The sequence below is a fragment of the Apteryx mantelli genome, chromosome 14 (genome assembly GCF_036417845.1).
Source record: "Apteryx mantelli isolate bAptMan1 chromosome 14, bAptMan1.hap1, whole genome shotgun sequence".
Taxonomy (NCBI): Eukaryota; Metazoa; Chordata; class Aves; order Apterygiformes; family Apterygidae; genus Apteryx; species Apteryx mantelli.
The window spans coordinates 19,216,476-19,237,975 of record NC_089991.1 but is presented as its reverse complement, the minus strand read 5'-3'; the positions used below and the strand labels follow the sequence as shown (position 1 = coordinate 19,237,975).

Here is a 21,500-nt window from a genome sequence, read left to right as displayed (position 1 = left end):
ACAATGTAAAACAAAAGATCATCCATCATGGGATCCAAGCAAATATAAATGATGAGTTCAATGTGTTACACTTTCTGTGTTAGTGGCTCTCTAAACTAGTAGATAGACTTTAAAGGTGACTGACTTTCTCCTATTTCAGCATATAACAGTGCCAGTCTGAATTTTAATCTGGCTAATAATTTTTATATTAATGTAAGTAAAGAATAATACAACTGAAATTAGAGCTGCTACACTAGATTTACCTTGGGATAGAAATCTGATTTCAGAGCCACGTGGGATGTAATGAAAAACGGTAATAGAACGAACAGTTAGAAATTACAGCACGGTCTTCTTCCCGTGTCTGCACTGGAGGAAACTGCTTCTTTGGTGAAAGACATGGTGCCTGGTGGGGAGTTTGAGATGTGTGCCACATAACCTCGTCTTTACCGCTGCTGCACCATCAAAACAACTTCTCCTTCGGGGCTCCTTTGTCACACCTTCATTTAGTCTTATTTCATCTCCAGACCTAAATTTAAAATGAAGAGGTGATGATGTTTCTGTGATACTGTCACTATATGCCTCAGATGGTTTATAGAGGCCAGTGCAAATGAGAACCAGTAAAACACAGCCCTACCATGTATTTGATAAATGCAATGCTGTGTTTAGAACAGCTGTTACAGCAGTTTAGTTTTAGAGTTTTAAATACCTTGCTGCTATCATTTCCCAAAATATTTCTCTAAAAAAGTAAGCTACATTTAATCAGATGAAGACTGTAAATTTCAAAAGGGAAATTCTCATGTATGGTACTAGAGAGACTTCTAGCCCAACTAGAGCTGTATGCAATAAACTGGTGAATTTGGGGCCCAATGTTGGAAGGTCTTCAATGATTAGAAAGAGCAAGAGTGAGGCATTTCATTAGAAAGAAGAGAAACTTGCCTTTCCAGTGATTCAGAGCTATGCTCTATTCTTTCTAATATAGAAAGTTCACAAAATACCACTTTCTGTCCTCTCTACTGGAGCAGAGGTGAACAGTGACCCCAAGCAGTCACACCAGTACAGCCTGGGGAGGAAGCTCCATGTCAAGAAAAGCGAGAATGAACACGCTAGCTCTTTTTAAAAACAGGCAAATTTGGAATTACTCGATGTAGTCTCACCAAAGGGTCTCACTGAATGAATGGTACCAGAATTGGCTATACATGACAGATGCTGTTTATCATGTACCTATGGTAATATTATGTTTCTGTGGATTCTTTTTCAGACATATAAAAATTCTCATTACAGACAGCTGAGAAATGGAGCTAGATGAAGAAATAATGACAATGTAATCACTTTTTATCTATGCTTGTTTTTTAATTTCACTGAGAGATAGTCACCATCCTAAATCTGAAGGACTGAACAAATGCTGGCTGTATTCACACTAATTCATTCATAGTTTCTTATCTTCAGTACCAATAAGAACCTTTTATTTTCTGTATTTAATATAAAATAGCATATTGCTATACACATACGATTTGATCAAATCCACAAACATAATGCAGAGCTTGCTAATTAGAGTTTGCGTATGAGTTTGAGAAACCCATTGCATGAATCGTGTTAGATTATAATATAGAAAGCCAATGTGACACTGCGGGTGGTGAGATATGGTGAAGAAGTTTCTCTTAAGTAAACTTTTCCTCGTTTTGGGGGGACTGCCCAGGCAAGACTTGCACAGAAGCAGAGACCAATGCAGCTAATATACCAATATTTTTATACTGGATATAGTATACAAATATGCAAAGACTGTTGTGATGTAATTACAAGCAGAGAGGGTCCAGAGGAGCTTACTTGTATGTAGCAGGCAGAGCATTTTCACCAGGTTGCTGTGCTTCCTTGTTTACTTATTTATATACAGACAAAGGAAGTGGTAAGGCTGACTAGCTGACAACTTTTCTGAGAAGAGACCATTTTGTATTAGAGGAAGCAGTATCTCTCTTGGATGTGCTAGCAACGTGATTCTGAAATAAAAAGACTGCTAAAAGAAGGAGCTGGGCATTTACTAGGCAAAGGGATACTGGACTCGCTGGAGGTGATCACACACACGGGATATATGGCTGTTTCATCGACACTACTGGCATGAATGGTCTCTAACTGCCTGCAAGAGAAAACTCACAATGGATTTGAGAAACATTCCCTATCGTTCAGACGTGGTTACGTGGAACCCAGATGACTTAGCAGAATATTTTAAGACGGTGAGTTTAACTGTGTTTTGTCTTTGTATGACAGAGGAACAAACTACTGCAAAATGTTTATGCTAAATATAGATATTTTTATAACAGAAAAAGTTTGTTGCAAAAATAAAACCCCAAATCACTACCAATTAAGAAACTGAGCTAAACTTGGTAGCGAAACCTATAAATGAATCTTGAAAGTGTATTTTAAATTAACTGTAAGAGAAACTGACGTTTTTTCAGAGAAAATGCACACATTACTATAACAACTGTTGATATACCATATATTAAGAGCTGTAAAATACATTAAGGTGTAAAGATTACAAGCTTTCTAGGTCTTCTTCAATGATTTTCAGAAATGAGATGTTTCAAATTGCTCAGTGTTCACAAATGAGATTCTGAGTGTCTTTGCTAATCAAGGCATCCCTATGAACTCAGCCAGGAACTTCACAGATGGGGATACGTGAACTCCTGTTCACTCCCGAAAAAAAGGGTCAGTTTGAAACCTTTTGCCTTGTGGTTCTACTTTTCTGCTTGAAAACTTCCTGGACAAAACTCATGGCTCAGTTCCTCCCTTCTCCCCTGCTTAAGAGAGAGCTTTCAACAAGGTTCCTAGCCACCCTTTTTCTCCCCTCACTGTCACTTTTTCTGAAATTACCTTGGGTGGCCAGCTAGGGACTTTACTTCTTTCACTGGTGACCATTTCTAAATTTCATTTTACAAGGTGGAGGATTTTCCACACTTAAGAAATACTTTCAAGGGTAATATGGCAATTCAGTGTCAATCCTCTACGCAGCAATGCTGACACCATTGTAATTACTCAGGAATGTGCAACTGACCCAGTTTTACTGAAATTTCATTTCTATATGTTCTCTACAAATTCCTCATTTTTCCGTTCACCTCAGAGATGGTGCCTTGCCTATCTCCCTCACAACAGAATATGTTCCTCCCCAAATCCCAAACTGTCAGCTTGGAATTTAACATTCAGATCAATCAAAAGATTTGGGAACATTTTCAAGCAATGCCAGCATACCTGTTTCATTTTCAAGTGGGCTATCAGACTAGTCTTGAAAAAAACAGGAACACTTTAGGGTTTGCTATTGAAATCATGCAAAATTCATGGTTTCAACAGTTTTCATAGAGTTTTCTTTGGGGAGTTGGGGTAAGTTTGAAACTAGAATGCAAAACTAGGCAACAAAGACAAACAGATAAAACACAAAGTCAGTGTTTGCAAAATCTCCAGAGACGTGAAACTGCCAGCTATCTGCAAACCTTTACTTCCAAGCACAGTGGTTAGCGGCACGCACAGTAAAGTGAAACAAAGAAATGGAGATAGAGCAGATGAGCTCATTATCAGCAACCAACTTCAGATGAATAAGAAAAACATGACGGCACTGGGGCATGGTGGTTTGGATCACTATTTCCAAGAGACAGACAAATGAAATGGCTTCCTGAAAGAGTTGCCAGTGATTTGCCCAACAGCGATACAGGAATTAACTATAAGTTCTGTCGTAATTAAACGGACCCTGGAACACGAGCTTTTGAGTATCTCCCCTCTATTGATCCACAGAGACTCCCCAGGATACAGAGGGGTGAATCAGGGCCAAGAAAAGCTGCTCAAAGTCTCACAGGAAATCTGTCAGACAATGATGTCAACCTAAGTTAGACAAGTCTGGGCTAGGTGACCAGATCCTTCTCCCCAAATTAACCCATACAATTTCCCTCACACATAGAATTAAAGGGTTTAGTATTATACCTTAGCAATGTTTTATTTTCATCTGACTGCTATCTTTTGCCTGGGAAGTATCCTGCAGCCACATGTTTAGGATTCAGTTCCAAGAGGGATGAGCAATTCTTTTCCTGCTAAACTGAGATAATTGAGGGATGATTTTCAAAGGTGTCAATCACATTCACTTCCACCGTCACCTAACGAAGTGACTGGTCATGACATAGGGCAGTGGGAGTTAAGATCTTTGTCAAGTCTAGTTAGCAGTTGCTCGCTGCTACAGTCAGGATTGTGCTGGCAATATCGTAATAGTATTCATTATATGAAAGAGTCATTATTTAGAGGTTTAAATCTTCAGTCGGCACAAAAGTTTTAATCTGCATTTGAAAATGTTTAACAGAGTTAGGTCTGTTTCTGTATATGAGTAACTGAAGGCAGCTCCCATAAACTCTCAGCTGTTCAAACGCTTTGGGGATCTGGTCTCAAACAACAACTAGTTACAAGATTTAATTGTACTCCTTAAAATGGACTAGAATAAAAAGAATGAAGAAAGGACATCATATTCCCTTTAAGACTTTCTCTACTGTAGAGGAGATCTCCCAGCAGCCCAGGATCTTTTGGCTGTATAACTTTGACTAGCTGAAGTCCCAGGCAAGACTGCAGCCATTCTTTCATTTTGAGAATAAAAAGTTCTCCAAAAAGTCACTTTGCCTGCTCTTGGGGTTTCTTCTGCCATGGACTTACCTACTTGAAACAAAAGAAATGCCTTGTAGCCTTTATAATTAATTTATTTAATCCTTTAGAGATCTAAAAGATAAGCTATTTTCTCACAGGATGTTACTTCAGTTCAAATCTAAAACTTAAGGCACCCACTGGAAATATTTAAAAGTCATGTCCTTCCAAATGTGGCTATTATATTTTATTTTATTTCTGCGAGTCCCTCAATTTACATTTAAATTTTATCCTGGTAGAACCAGGAACTTTAATGTTCCTAAATGTGTGAAAATACACTGAAGGATCTTTGTCTTAAAAATCCATGTTTACAGACCAAAATGAACCATTTTGACAGTCCAGGATACAGAAAAATATGAAGTTATAGCATCTAAGTGGGGTCATGAACTGCAGATCTGTCTGTTTTTATGAGTTTATTCCAATGAAGATTAAAAAATATATTGTTCACTAATGTGATCCCTAGGACAGACAAGACACAGTAGGCTGTCTCATACACGAGGCTAATTTGAAGCATCTACTCAAAGCTAGCCATGTGGATAAGTGCCTTAGCCCATTCCTATAATTAAGTGTGCAATAATCATCTTCCTTTCTTTGGCAGTTAAAGTACAAAGATTGTGAGAAAGTCGTGAGAAAGCACAGTATAAATGGACAAAGGTTTTTGGTAAGTAGAGTTATAAAATTCTTTAAATGGGGTCATTGTTCTGACCTTTCCTTCCTTTGGATCAGCATTTAGCTTCTAGATGGTTAATCAGGTCTAAATATCTGGATACGGATAGAATATGGAATGCTGGGAACCCAAGAATGTTGTTTAATATGTATGTATTTTAGTATCTTTTAAACGGACAGGGAAGCTATGAAGCCATAATGTTGCCCTGAATTCATCTCTTTCTTTATAGGAAATGCTTGTTTTCAAATATTAACTAGAAAAACCTCACATTTATCAGTTCTGCTCTCCTACCAAAGAAGAAGTGGACAAGGCCACAACAAGTGGTCTTCTGCTGAAGTCACTATTTCATGCCTCTAGAGTTAGAATAAGATTTCTTCTGCAGCAACACACAAGCAATGAACTGTAATAGCATCAAAAATAGTTAGCAAAGTCCCACTGGATTTAAATCAATATTGCTATAGGGAAGGTAGTATGCATGGTCCAGGCTGTACCAGTGACTTGGCTTAACTTTAGAAAAGCTGACAATTCCCATTTATATAGCCGCTGTTTTCAGGTCTTAAGTATACATCCATAAAGATGTGTAAAGGTTTTAATTATTATTTCATTTTTTTAATTTCTATTTTATTTCCAAGTTTATTATTTATTCTATTTGATTTTCCCAAAAGTCCACATTTTGATTAGCTGCCTTATTAGTCACAGTGGATAAATCTGTGCGCATTTCTTTTAAAGCCCTCTTATTTCTTATTTACTTGTCCTAATGTATCAAGTTTTTTGACATTTCATAGAAATGAAGCACAAAATTTTTTCAACATCTCTAGTAGGAACAGATAATCCTGGGGGATTACCTCCCCCTCCTACTGGATGGTGTCAGAATTATTCAGTATGTCATAGGATTTATTACACTAACCACTAAGAGATTTTCCTTAACTCAAGCACTGAGAATCTGTGGCTGGAGGGGGAGTTCTGGCTGTGGAAACATTATGAAACCCTGGAAGTGTGTGAGGTACAAATAACAATAGCAATAGCAGTGAAATTCCTAAGTGATTTTTTTGAATTTCTGTATTGTTTCCCGAGTGTTTCTATAAATACATAGCTTAGAGTGCAGCATTTCTTCAAAAACATCCTAGCAGATTCAGAGGATGCTTTTCTATTAAGTAGGCAGCTGCTCAAGTCTGCTGAGACAGATGTTTTTAAGCTTTTGACCTACTTGACAATTTTATAATGCAAAAAATGTTCGCCCATGAAATAGAACAATAGGAGAATTTAAGTGCATTATTCCAGAGTGCAAAGCAATCTTGAAAAAAAAAATTGCTTCTCTATACGAATGATGTTTCTGGGAAATATCTTTTGCCATCTTTAAGTGACTGGAAACTGCCAAATTACCTTTGGACACAATGAACAGTTAAGATTCAGTGTTTGCAGGTTTTATATCACTGTTAGATCTCTATGGTGAACCTGCCTGCAAAAATAGTACTGTTCTATTCAACAGAATAGCTTCCTAGTTTCAAAGTCACATTTCTGTTTCTGCTGCCTACCACAATGAAAGTCCAGTTGAAATGTAGTAGGAATAAAACCAGAGGGATTCCACATAACTTAATCTAATAAAATTCTCTAAGATTTAATAGAGTGACGTGGCCTTTTTAGGAGAGTTTAAACCCATAACATTTGTCAGGTTTATCACCAGAACAGAATTCTAGAGAGAAGTTTAAAGAGTCTTTAGAAAAAACTAAGATTCTTCAGTAAATACTGCAGGGCATTTCCATAAAGGCAGTACATTTTTACAGTGTTTTCCTCCTGTGAGTACTCCCAGGGGCAAAATAGCGCTCGAAAACACAGCTTGGATTTGTTCTGTCCTGGAAATCATTGATACCATTGTGAACCACTGTGTAATTAGAAACTTCTTATTGCTGGCAGTGAGAAAGACAGAAAGAACCAGACTGTCCTCCATGTTCCAAAGAGGCTTTGCAAAGCTGGTGATTAACTAAACAAAACACTTCCTCAAAATTTCCACAGGGCACTGATCTGATCTAAGCTTGGAGTCACCCAACAGCACACAACAGGGGAGAGGCCCACTGTTTTTGCCAGAGCAGCCATAAAGCTCTCAACACTTAGCATGCCTCGGCTCACGTCCTCAGGACCAATCTGCAATGCAATTGCTATTTTATGGCAGAAAGGAGAAGAAAACCCCCATTTCTAGAAAGATTTTTTTAAAAGTAAAAAGCACATGAGCTTTTGCCTTGACCATTTGTCCGTGTTTAAGCTTTGCTAGGCTGCCAAGGCTACTCTCTGAAGTCCAGGGAGTCCTCCAGCAGCACCACAGCTGTGGCACCCTTGGGGTTGTGCGAAGGGTGTTGTCACAGCAGCTAACGGTTCAGCTTGTGCAAAACCTCCACTAGGACACGTCACATGACATGCGCTGCGATGCGATGATACAGAGACGGTTCTTATCACAGAGCTCTCCTCTGCTCTAGCAAATCATGCCACTATTTAAAAGCTGATAGTTTTACACAGAAACTTCATGACCAAGCACAATTTTGCATGATTTCATCACAAAGACATGAAGAAATTCAAGTATATTTAGCCTGAAGTTTCTGAAGTCACTTAAATACCAGATTTTTAGCAATACTAAAAAGCGTGAAACAAAATAGCCTAAAATCAGAGTCTACTGTAAAAGTTTGCCTTCCCTACCAGGAACAGTGCTTTACAAACAACAGTTCCCTCACAAGTTGCTTTTAAAATTACAAAGGTTTAAAAAAAAGCATTTGAAATATTCTTTTAGCATTTACTGAGAGAAGTATAATTCCAAAATTTCCAGGAAGAGTTCTGTAGTCATTAATCATGATTACAAGCAGACCATGTATGTTCTGTTGAGCTCACTTGCATAATAGTTAGGACAGGATCTCATCGGGGGGTAGCTCTCCATAAATGGTGTGACATTGTCTACTGAGATGAGTTACAATATCTCAAGACATCTTTAATAATAAATCCATAAAAGATACATTATCCTACATGCTAGATAAATACAGCTGATGGCAATGCACAGTGAAAACCAATATCCAGAAAGCATGAGAAAGAAAAGAGGGGAAAAAAATAGAAGACTCTTCAATTAAAAATATTCTGGGGATTTTTTGTTATACTGTTTTCCCACTTTAGCTTAAGTATCTCTGAAAACCTGTGGGGGGGGGGGAGGGCATTGCAGGGGAGCTCTTTTGAGAGGCAGACTCAGAGCAGGGATGGATTTTAACCTTGCCTGTAGGTTGGTGTAACAATATAACACCAATAAAGAATTGGATTAGAACCCAATTCAGGAATGCAAAAGGCTTGACTTTAACTTTGCACAGAGTCCCATTAATTTCAAACTAATCCTAGAAGAACAATTCATATGCCTGTAAATACATCAATTTACCCAGCTCTCCTGTGGTAAGAGCAGGTCTAAGATATCACTTCTCCTTACAGATCATTCTTACCATATATCCTTAAATCATCCTAGCTACAGAATACTTCTTTCAAGTTAGACACGATTAACTACTTTGTTGAAGCAATTTGTGTAAACAAATACACATAATGTTTATTAATGTCCTAGCTAGCTGAATATAACTGACAGCAACATAAAGTGAAAGCCAACTTTCAGCAAAACTGAGAGAAAAATTTATAGAGGACTTTTTAATAAAATGGGTTCACATCTGTTAAGTTTTATTTACCAGTAGTCCATGGGACAGGCAGACTGTTTTCTTGTATTACTTTTCTACATACTTTACATTCCTATCAGTTGAAAAATCATGACATGTTTTTGAATATGCTTTTGAATATGCAAACTGCTGTAAGTCACAGGTTGCTCTGTGGACAATTTTTAATATATACCATCTGTTTCCTTTTCAGAACATGTCTGAAAATGATATTCAGAAATTTCCCAAACTCAGAGTGCCGTAAGTAAATCCAAACAGATTTTACATTAAAAATTATCTTAATTGGTCTGCAGTGAAAACTGATAGTAAACATCAGACAAATTATTTGAACTGATTGTCTGAGGCTCCTGTTGAGACTCCTTCTTGTCCGAGCTGGTAACAGTTCCCCCCATTCCCCCTCCCTTTGAGACTCCTTCTTGTCTGGGGCCTTTTGGTAACAATTAGTTACAGACCTACTTATTATACCTTGCTGGGAGAAAAAGAAGGATGTTCTTAAATAAAAACAAAGGAGTGTTGTCATGGCTGCTCAAGCACAATGATACAATACAAAAGAACTGTCTGGGGATGTTCAAAAGAAGTGGTCTTACCTCATTCCTATTCAAATTCTTCTTTGACTGACAGCAGCTAAACCAAGGCTAACCTATTTTGGGAGTATTATATCAGAGTAAAATTTAACTGTTCAATGCTTAACTGTTGACTTTCACTCAAAGGAAAAAAATGTCAGCTATGTATACAAGAGTTAAAGAGTTCCAGCATTTTTCATCACATGCTTTTCTCTTTAGGTAGGCATTAAAAAGAAATCAGACTCGAACTTCTGATTCCATGTTAAATAGCTTCCATGGTACCTGTGGGTTAGGCCTCGAAAAAGTTTTGAACTAATCTGAATAGTTTTCATAATTTCATAGCAAGTTATTCATGAAGAACAACATTCCCATTAAGTTAACAGAGTAACAGAGAAATTAGCTTTTTCTAATGTTTCATGGTGAAAGATGGATTTTATTTTGCTGTGAATCTTGTAGCATGTATTTAAGCTGCAAGTTAGAAGGTTTCTAACCATGAGATACATGGAGGTCTTCATGGCCTTCTAAACAATGGGACAGGAACTCAAGCTGTTTCAGCATTGCTGTTTCCTTGTTGCTCATTTCCCAGTTCCAGGCTCCTTCCCTCTCTGCATATCTTGATCTCGATAGGGAGACACAGTCTGCTTGTCTTTCTCTGAAGTATCAGAACTTGTGTAAGATGTGTTGGTGAAGCTAAAAATACTGAAAAATTCTGAAATACCTGTGTGGTCTATCATGGTCGTGTGCTCAAAGTTAAGCTGGTGGCTAGCTTAGAGGGAAGAAAATACCTCTCTTTGGATCATATCTGCAGAGACTTGAACTTGAAAGCCTTGGACATGATGTGTTTCTTAAGATCATATCAGTATTTTCATGGAATAAAATTCCTGAAAATGGGGATTTGTGGTGTGTTGTGACAGTAGATGGCCCAAATGTTATTGTTGACATTTCTGAACTTACTATCAGTTAACAGCCACATTTAATTGTGGTTATTGAGACTGTGAGGGACCAGAGTTAAACTAGGTTGTCTGTGACAAACTGACATTACCATATTGTTAAATACATTGTCTGTAATTCTCTGATTATTTTTCCCTCTTTCACAGTCTTTTGGCAAAATTGACTTGTGTTCTTCTTGTTTTAACTTTTAATTTTGAGAACCTTTAGTGATTTTCTTTAAAGTTCATAAATCAGAAGTGGTCAGTGGAACATCTTAAAAACATGCACAGACAAGACATTAATATCATAGGTGAACAGTTAAAAATCAAATTAAACAATGTGGAGTTGCTCTTAGCTCCTGTTCTAATCCATTGGTATCTCAAAAATTTTTTTGAAAATTACATTTTCATGGTCCACTTGCCTCATAACACTCTAGTAGAAAGTGAACAGCCATGCCTAGTACAATCTTTTGGGCTTCTCAGCAAGGTCCTAAATCAAGAACTTGAAAAGAACCGTGAAGCTCAGTGCACCACTTGGAGAACTCAATAAATGAGTAAAATTAATAAATCTGAACAAAAGTTGTAGAACTAAAAGGTTTTATACTCATCACATAGCCTTTGTTCTTATTTCATTTTTTTGTCCATAGAAATTAAGCTCCTTCAGCTGATCCTTCTTACCTATTTATAACTCACCTAGTAGACTAGAACAAATAATGAAATAATTAGAAAAGAACATCAATTAGAAATACAGTTTTGTGTGCATAGCTCAAATAGCCATTTATTTAAGGATAGTGAAAGGCTACATGGAAGTATTTTGAATATTCCACAATTTTAATATCACAGTTTCACATCAGCACGATCAACAAAAGAAGCAGTAGTAGTCAAACTACAGGAGGGATAGGACCAAGTTCTTCCTTGAGTTATGTATCTATACTACTTATATCAGCCAAAAGTACCTCTAGTGCACTTGTTCTCAGCTTTCTCCACACTTACCGACAAGGAAATAATGCCCTAGTATGCTGCGAATATGTATGAGAAAAGGTCAGTGTGATGTGGGATCCTCCATATATGCCACTGGTTAACGGAAGAATTTAGAGCTTTAATAGGGAACAGATCTGGTTGCCATTTAAAAAACAGAATAAGGGACTATTGCTCTTTTTAACATTGATTTCAGTACTTTGGAACCTCCTTGCTCTCAGCAAAATGAAAAGTGCTTGCTGTTGGTTTCTATTAGAACACAATCATTCCTTAAACTTTTACAATGCAAACAATAATGCAAACCTCTCCTAGTAGGAGGAGTTTTTCTACAAGCAGAAATACATATCAATATATTGTAATTATAGTGCCTGGTCTACTTAATCACAGTGCTGAAATCTGAGCATATTCTGTAAAAAGGCCTCCGTTAATAATAAGTTTCACAGTGACAGCATTGTTCAATGGAATGAATAAAAAGCACATATACAAGCCATATTGTTACCCAGCAACTCTAGCAAGGTTACGATGACCTACATGGGCTGAGAACAGAACCCAGCGCTTGCAACTGTACAAGGTTGCTAACCACAGCCTATATCCATACAAGCCACCTGAGAGGAGTATGTGGCTTTACAAAATATATATATTTGAGGAAATCTACTGATCAAGTTTTGAATATAACCGTGCCACTGCTTGGCGATGGTTCTGCGACTTTCACAGGAATTCTGCAGGGTCTAAGTGGATCACAGTTGTCATTACAAAGTATGAGGGCTCACTTACTGAAACTAATAAGAAACACAATTTTATTTTAACAGAATTATGATTTTGAAGCTTAACCTCCAGCAGTCATGTTACAGTTGCACACCTGCATGAATCTTCTTGTAGCTAATTTTTAAAAAACAGAAAAGCATTAAAATACTATTTTGAAAATTAAAATACTTTATAAAATCTTCAGAACTCTCTATTAAAAAGGTGGAACTCTTTACTGAAAACTTTGCCAAAAATTTACATTGTTTATATAAGAAGTAATACTGCACCATGATGGTTAATATGTGTTACTATACTACACATTGATACATTATAAATTGCTCATCTGTCATTTCCAATATCACATTCAAAGAATTTAAAAAATTCTCCATTAGCAGAAGTGATGCTACAGCAGAGCTGGGGCCTGCCCCATACATAAATGACTGAGGCATCAGGACAATCCTGCAAATTTTAGTCTGGCTAATGTTGTACAGAGAAAAGGGTTAATGGAAAGTAAGTCTGCACAGGATTCCCTGCACCTGCACAGGCCACACACAGATTTATTGAGGGATCATAAAGTAAGCTCTACAGTTTACCATTTACCTCTGTAATGATTCCCATCCTTGTGGGTGGTCACCACTTGATTTTCTTGTAGACCTGCCAGACTCTGCCAGTGATGCTAAGGACTCATACACAAGGTGATCTTTACTGGCATGGGTAAAGAAATCTATGCCGCATGTCCACTGAGGCATTGTATCTTGATGAGGCTGGAAAATGAAGACTGAATGAAGACTGATTTCATCAGCGTAGTTGAAATGATCAAAGTTGCCTTCACCTCTGAGCTATATCAAAAGTTGTGCCAAACAGAGCATTAGATGACTGGAAACCCACATGCCCTCCTTCCCTTACAGCATCTAGGCCTTAAAAAAAAAAAAAAAACTCAAATTTGACACTATTATACCGTCTGTGGCTTCTTCTGATAAATACAAAGTTTATACACTCATTCAGAATATCTACTGTGATGATGATGTCACTCTTTGAAGCCCTAAGACCCCTTGCACATGTTGCTATTAAAGTAATCTTAGGGAGAAGTTTAGAAAATTACCTTTGCTTAATGCCATATTTTGATTTAACATGCAACCTTTTCCTTCATTCCCACTTACGTATACAGTAGGTCCAGCTCAGGCCCCAGGCGGGCAAGGCAGAGTTCAGCTCCACTCACTACCTAACTTTTTCCTATTCCTTTAGAGGAGAGAGGAGGTGGAAAAAGCCACTTGGTCTTTGCCAGCCGAAATGCTCTGGGTGGCAGGGGGACAGTGGGAACGAAGAGAGATTCTTTGACTATCTTAAGGCTTCAGTTCAGAAGGCAGCACTTAAACACGTGCTGAACTTCAGGCATCTGCTTCAAGTGATTTGATGAACTGGAGCCACAGTGAAGATCTCATATATTCAGTTTGATATTGTAATTGCATAAACATATGAACAGTCTCATGTAAATAAATACAGAATCAACAGTGACAGTGGATACGATAATATTGGTAACACAGGTGCACAACCATAAGAGTGATGAAAGTTTGAGGGTGGGAGGTGTTATTTTTATTTATTTTTTTTTTATTAAATTAACCATCATAGCAACCTGAAGTTCAGAGTTAAGGTTTCATATAAACAAATCAGAAACCACACATTCAGGTAAGAAGTAGCCAATTACAGCATCTAAGCAACCTTGACTACACCTGAAATGGTTTCATCCAAAATCACACTGGATAGCATCACAATATGTTTAAAAGTGTTTAGGTATCTGAGATAAACAAATCAGTGTGAACTGATTTTAAGAAAAGCTCATGGTTTTCTATGTGTCCCTTCCAAAGCAGGTGATACAAGGCAGTTGTACGGTACCTTTTCTATAGGTAACTATTTATTTATAGCAATAACTCATTTTTCAGACTCAGTAATATATATATTTTTAGGACAATCACTATCTAATTATGATTTTGTAGATCTTTGTATGAAACTATATCATCATCCTGAAGTCCATCATAAGAAACATTCTGTATGCAAGTTCCTAATCCTAACTAAACAGTCTAACTAAATCCTAACTAAATCAGAAGAAAATGCTATCACATAATATTTCTATGATTTGAACATACAGAATACCAGCTTTAAATCACTTGGTAAAAATTAACTTTTAAGAATACTAAGAATATCTTAAGAATTTAAGAACAGTTGCCATTCTATGAAAAGAAATATGCATATCTATTCTGCTGGATGTAGATCTAATATGGCACTGATGAAATATGTTTGAAGACCTGATATTACATGATTACATGTGGTAGAACCTAGTCCCCAGGTTCCAGACCATGAAGGATTATCCCTACCTCAGTCCTCCACAAATTTAGTGGTGATCCAGGAGATGTTCTAGCCAAGGAGATGTTCATCTATTACCCCCAGAGTTACCACACTGCTGCAAACCTTTAAGGAGCAGCCACATTTGGGCTAAGTAATCTATTGGTAAAAATACCTATCACATATTTTTTCTCCTTTTTTCTATTGTGAAATTAAAATAAATATTTGTTGCATGAACATTAGCTTTAGAGGTTGGGTCACCATAAATGTGGCTGTCATCCTAAATAAGAGATAGCATAGAAGTTGACCTAGCAATTATTCCAGGTATTAATAGCTTTGCTCAGGTGCACCTGTTTTCTTCAAACATACACTATGCTTAACACTTGGCATTTTTGTAACATGAAAAGATGTTAAAAACCACAGTGTTATATCTTTTGCTGAGCTCATTCATATTACTCTTATACCTGCTACATTTTATAAAAGATCCATTTAAGTTAATTTTAATAGCCCTTGGTTAATGAACACCTGAAACTTCACAAACAACACGCAACATCTTTAAAGAATAAATGGTATATTGGCAGAATGGAGAGGGGATATGGTGTATATTTTACACAGAGCAGACATTGAATATCTGTCTTAAGTGCAAAATGGAACTCATATCTAATCATGAGAACGTAATCAACATTTTGTTAATAAATCTAGTGAAACAAAAGGCCAATATACAGCTTAAGGGACACACACGGTTGTTTTCTTCTTGCTCATTATCACTTCTGGTAGTCATAGAGCATTATAAAAGTTCATACTTGAAGATACCAAATATGAATTCTGCAAGATATTTTAGAGCGCTTTCAACAAAACATGCCCGGGGCATTGGTGAATTTGTATGCACACATGCTCTCTAGGGTGGGATGCTAGAGAAGAATGTTAGATTTAGAACTTAACTGAAATTCAGTCAGTGTTGCATCTACCCAACAGACTTTTCTCAAAGGCCAAAACAAAGGAGGCTTAATCCCAAACTATGCTCTTGACAGTGTTCAAGATATGTGATCTCCTGGTCCTAGAGGACTTTGCCTTGCATTTCTCTCACCTATCTTAACTCCTTTGTCCCTATACATGTAGAACCATGTTTGCCTTTAAGCAAACAAAAGCCAGTTTTGGAGTACTGTTTTGGGCTGTTGCTTTTTTTTTTTTCTTTTCAACTTCCTGACAGTTTTAAGCTAAGTGTCTGGTGGAGGAGGCAGAAAGAGAAAGAGAAGTCTGTAACATTTTCTGCAAGTGCTGTTGCACAGCCTTATCCTGTCCTATCATCCACTCCCACAACTCAGAAAGCAGTGTGGTTTTGGTACTTCCTTCCTCACTGAGATCAGACTCAGCTGCTCAGTGCACAAATCTTCTGTATTGACATTGCCTGTAAAGAGCCACCATATTAAACTTTGCTTTCTTTTTTTCTAATATATTCTCTGGTTTGAATCATTTTAAATAACCTTCAAGTGAAGATTAGACACTGTATTTTAAGCAGCAGATGATTAATTTTTTGGCAGCAGGATAAGATGAGCAAACTTTGTCCTTTCAGTTTTTCCCAAAATGATTCAAACCAGAGATTCAAACCTATCTTAATCTCACAGTTGGTGTAAATCTTCATTGCAGCCAGTCCCGGTTTAGTCCAGAAAGCTTCCAAACACTCAAGTCTCTTTCGTATTAATGGAGTTCTGAACAAAAAGAATTAGTAGCCTGACTTTTATTTTGCTTCTTTAGCTGAAAATAAACACAACATTATGAAAGATGCTTCCTCTCCCTCTCGTACAATAGAGAACTAGCCACACACAAGTTCCTTAATCTACTTCTCACTCAAAGCACAGGTCTACACCTCTGAATATTTCCTGGTATTTCAGCATAAAATTTGTGTTATTCAGGGAACCACAGGAGAAAAATGGACACAGCAACTTCCTTATCAGCTACAGCAGAAGGAAATTCTTGTGCAGATGAGTGTGGAAGAGTTGTATGGGAGACAAGAGCAAGACCAGCCCTATACCTATAACCTGGCATATTTCTTGCTTTATAGAATTTGCTTGGGTAGGGATGTCAGATTTAAACAACCGTAATCCTTCTTAAATTATTAACATTTGTTCACATTCTTATTCCAAAAGGGGAAAGTATGACAACATTTGCTCAAAATCAGAAGACTCCAAAGTGCTGTTTTAAAAAGAAAAACTAAAAATATTAAGTTCTTCCTCTGCCTTTCTATTTTCATACCTGGATCCTTGAGTACATGTCCTTAACTTCAAATTATCCACCTTAATAATTTTCAGACAGCATCATCACACTGATTTGAAATTGCTTGTTATCTCACATTTGTTGGTAGCATGATCTGCCTCCATAGCACTTTCTATAATCAAATGGAGCAACTGTCTGCCTTAAATTTGTCTTTAATCTGAATTACACTAAATTAAGTATTAGGAAAGTAACAAGGGCAAGGGAAGGCATATTCAAAATAAGAGCAAGATGTTTACAGTGGTACAGGATAAAAAATAGTATGTTTTTGTTGGCTTTTTTTTTTTTTTTTTTTTTTAATATTGTAGTCCTTCAAAGCTTGCTTTACTCATGTCCCAGCCCAGGGAGTGAGCCCAGTTAGACATGAAAGAGATTCACAAATGAGGTCATTTGGAAAAAGTTAGGGAATCATTGTTGCCAAGTAGCAGAAAAAGATATGAAACAAGAAGAAAAACAAAATGAATTGCCAACTACCTGGCAATTGCCTGGCTATAATGAAAGATTTTAAAATACTGCTATAAAGTTGGTTGGCTGGATCTAAGATCTATGGAATAAATTCTGCACAAACAAACAATAAAGTTAAGATTTTACAGAATTTAGAATCTGCCTTAAACAGACATCTTCAATTCCTGATTGTTTTTTATAACATTTTTATTTTCACAGTTACAATGTCTGGTAGACTGAAATAATATAAGCTAGAAATAAAATGGGGTATTTTTAACAAGATGTGCGCAACTAACCTGCTTTGGATGTCATGGGACTTTCTCAGTGGGACTTTCCTCACAAAGAAATAATCAGTATTAAGAATCAGATCATGGCTTATCATATGGTTTCTCTGAAACAAAAACTTTCTTTGAAACGAAATAATTGTAGATGTCAACTTAATTACTAGCAGAGCAGAGTCCTGTTGCTCTCAGCAGCCTTAATTCTGCTTACCTCAATGACGACTGTGTCTTGTATGCTCAGAGCTTTCTCAGAAGTCAGTGAATATAAAATCCCTCACTCTCAGGCTCTGTGGATGCCAGCATTAATAGCAGCATAAGCAAAGTACAGTACTTGAGTGCATGCTCCTGACTGAAATTTCCCTCAAGACTGTATTTCACTGATTGCCGTTCACCCCACTGCTGTACACAAACTATACATGAGTGATGACAAACACATCAACCTGGAAAAATCTTTCTAGTCAAAGCTGTAGTCTTCATATGTTCCCTGAATATTTCTGCCTTTCTCTGCAAACGTGATATAATGTGAAACTAAACCTTTTCATCCTCTGTACTGGAGGCACTCCAGGTTAAGAATATCTTGGTTACAGAGGGAAGGAGATTAAATAGAATAGGGAGTAGACAGAGGGTGCGTTTAATCCCTGCTTCTGCAACTATAGGCTTGGAAAAAGCTGCTTCCTGAAACATTACTTTTTCCATGCAAAATAGCACAAATGTAATCAACATTATTTAAAGCAGAGTTCTAGTGCATGATGTCTCCCACACCCAAAACTTGTAAGGTTTGCTACTTTTAGTGTTGATTTTTAAACTTGATCCAACTACGTGTGTTTTTATTTATGTTTAAAAGGTTTAGTTTTCAATTAAATACACTATACTGCAACTTTACAATAAGTAGAGAAATCAAGTATCCTTGCCACATCGTAAATAATAATTCTGAATCACTAGATTTCATTTAGCAAAAATTGAGAGAAAATGGGAGGAAAGGAGGTGAGAAAGTGACTGACAAGTTTCAAGGAGGTTGGGTTTTTCATTTTTTTAAAACTATTTTTGTTTTTTTTTTAAACAGAATTATAAGTAAATTAAGCCAGGAAATTAACAGAAATGAAGGAAGGATATCATTCTTTCCAAAACGGTAGGTGAAAAAAATCAGCTTTCTTTTTCAATGTTTTCAGATGTATGGGTTTTTTTGACTCTTTTCCCTTTGATCAACAATACCTGTGTCATATGGACCACTTGGAAAGTTTATAAAACAAAATTCTGCCTTGTTACTGTTATCTGTTAAGAATAGCAAAGCCTGAGTCCATGAACACCCTGTATACTTCTTCCATGTCTAGAAACAAGTAACACAAATTTAAAACAACTTTCATCTTGAGTAAATTAATCTTTAGGAATGTTATAAAGCTTGACACAAATTACTACATCAATGAATCATCGTTAGTGCATTTTACAGACCTATATATTATGATGCTACTCTTTGTAATGCTTAACTTATACATATCTTTGAATGCAACATTCTTGCAATAGAAAAATATTGAAAAGTGCAATAACATTGATTCTTTTGGGTGGGTTCTTGAGAAAAAGAACAATTTGTATTCATATAGGATGATGATCTAACCTATAACATGATTTTACACCCTCTGATAACATAGTTTTACACCTTTGCATTAACAAGAGTTCAAAACTAGAATTGAAAACCATTAAAATATTCGTCAATTCCACAAGTATTTATGGACTTGACTTTTCACCAGCTCCAAAGGAAATAGTAAAGAAAGTGTTTATCTTCAGGACTGGACCACTGGTAAGCTTATTTACCGAGTCCCCCTTTTTCCAAACACTCTACCTCACTGACTTGAAACTTTTTCAAGACAGTTTAGGCTGCATTAGTAACCTGTATCTGAAATACCAGGTAGCGTGTTTTTAGCATTTTGGGCAGAGTTAAGTTCATCTACATAAATTTCATTTTACTGTTAAAGCTATCCATGCAACAGATTTTAGTACACATAAACATTTTAATTATTAAAGCTGGAATGAATGAATTTGTTTGTATCTTTGTTGCAGGGCCCAAGCACAAAAGTTTCCTGAAAACCCAGGTAAGTGCATCCTGGCAAGTTGTTTATAACTACTAATACTGTTTAAAAATATTAAGATACTAAGTTAATCCTTGCAATGTTTACATTCAGTGTCATTGATATGACTTATATCAGCAATTCTTATAAGCTTAGGTTTTCTCGCTTATCTTCAATTAAGGTCTAGAACAGCGTATCAACAATAACTCCGCTTGAGTAATAAGCCTTTTCCGAACTTCCAAGATTAACTGCAGATAAATGAGCTAAATTAGAATTTACACCAGACAGAGGATCCAGCTTTCAGATCCAGACATTTCCAACCTCTGCGGCCTATCACAAAGCTTTAGAAGACTGGGAAACAACACACTAGCCCACTCTGGTTACAGTGAATATAGAGAGAGATCTCTGTGTGCCAGGTTTTCTTTATTATCAAATCAAACAAAAACACTGGTCACATCTTGAATTCAATAAAAGTTTTTGTCTTAAAACTTTAAGTGCAACAGTTTTATCAGTAATTATCTGAGAGAGAGAAGTCCTCCGATATTTAGTCTGGCTGGAGGTTAACCCAAACCACCCCTCATCTACTATGACTAACTGAATTCAGGCACACATTTCATATGGATCACTCCCATCATAAGAATGACTGTATTAGGTGTGAGAAAAGGTAAGAAGTAGTAAAGAACAGTATGCAAGGCAGAAAAAGGGAAAGGAAGAATCAGGAAGAAAGAGAGAAGTCTAGAAGAACAGAAGCAGGGCAGAGTAAATGGGGGGGGGGAAGCTGGTAGTGAAGAGAACACAAAAAAGTGGCAAAAAGAATAAAAGATAGTTAAAGGAGGAGAAGCAAGAAAACTTTTCTCTTTAAAGAGAAAAGATGGTAACGCAAGGCAAGAGCAGAGACATTTACATGCACATTCCCTTACTGCCTTTGTTTAACCTGATACTTAGTATCAGTGCTTATGTATTTCCATTCTCCCTACTCCTAGCAGCCTCCAACATTAGAGGCAAGTTTCCAGATGCCTGCCTCATACTTAATTTTCATTAAAATTATTTTCTTAATGGGCCAAGAGCACTTAAACTTCTGCAAGTTACCACTCTCCCCAGGCCTACTGAAATTTAAAAAGAAATCCACCTTCTGATTTAAAAGCTATAATAGTATTAAACGAAGAGGTAAGAAGTCTGACCTCATTCTCAAAGCATTCTACTTCAAATGGTATTTAAAACTGGAACACTAGGACAAACAAAGTGAAAGCACATATATCACATTATAAAAAATTGCTATACTCTTATTTTTGAAACACAATGTTTTTCCTAATATCTAATATCTTTCAAGAGCTACACATGAACGCTTGCCTTTGTTTGAAAGGCATACCTTGTTGCTGTGACAGAGCGTAGTGGTTCGGCAGTGGTTTGGGATGTGTTCTTCCTTTCTGTCTTGTTACTTTTTGATATATTAAAGTTGTACATGCTAAGAAGCCTGTGGCTGTTTCCTTATGCAGGATACAGTCAAGAAGAAGAAGATGACTGGTCTTCATTTGTAAGTATCAGGATGAAAAAAAGCCTACTGGCTAAACAGATCACCTCTTCCTTAAGCTCTGTCGTGTCTTGCATTATCAACTTTGGTCAGAGGGGAAAGAGTGGAGAATTACATGGGTGTTAGGCTCAGGAAAAGGAGATGGAGGAGCACGACTGATCGGGGCCATTGCATGCCAGTTTCTTCACTGAGAAAAGGGCCTCACCACCAGTAATACAAGACAGAGCTTCGCAACAGCAGTCCTGTAGCACTGCCTCAAGCGCAGCCTCACAGCCTATGACCAGCCCTCCCTAGAACCATAGCTGTACTTCATATTCCTATTTCAAGCTCTTAGAAGTGGTTAGTAAAGGAAAGGTTGC

At 36.9% G+C, this 21,500-nt stretch overlaps 1 protein-coding gene across 1 annotated transcript in view; it reads left to right on the top strand.

Annotated features, from left to right (window-relative positions):
- The first annotated feature begins 1,945 nt into the window (after positions 1–1,945).
- The window catches only part of LCP2 (lymphocyte cytosolic protein 2), a 33,014-nt gene continuing 13,459 nt past the window's right edge, over positions 1,946–21,500 (top strand). The window contains exons 1-6 of the mRNA XM_067304939.1: positions 1,946–2,207; positions 5,243–5,305; positions 9,191–9,237; positions 18,611–18,676; positions 19,603–19,634; positions 21,107–21,144. Of these exons, the coding sequence (XP_067161040.1) occupies positions 2,130–2,207; positions 5,243–5,305; positions 9,191–9,237; positions 18,611–18,676; positions 19,603–19,634; positions 21,107–21,144 (324 nt within the window). The 5' untranslated portion in view covers positions 1,946–2,129. The remainder of the gene's footprint in view (positions 2,208–5,242; positions 5,306–9,190; positions 9,238–18,610; positions 18,677–19,602; positions 19,635–21,106; positions 21,145–21,500) is intronic.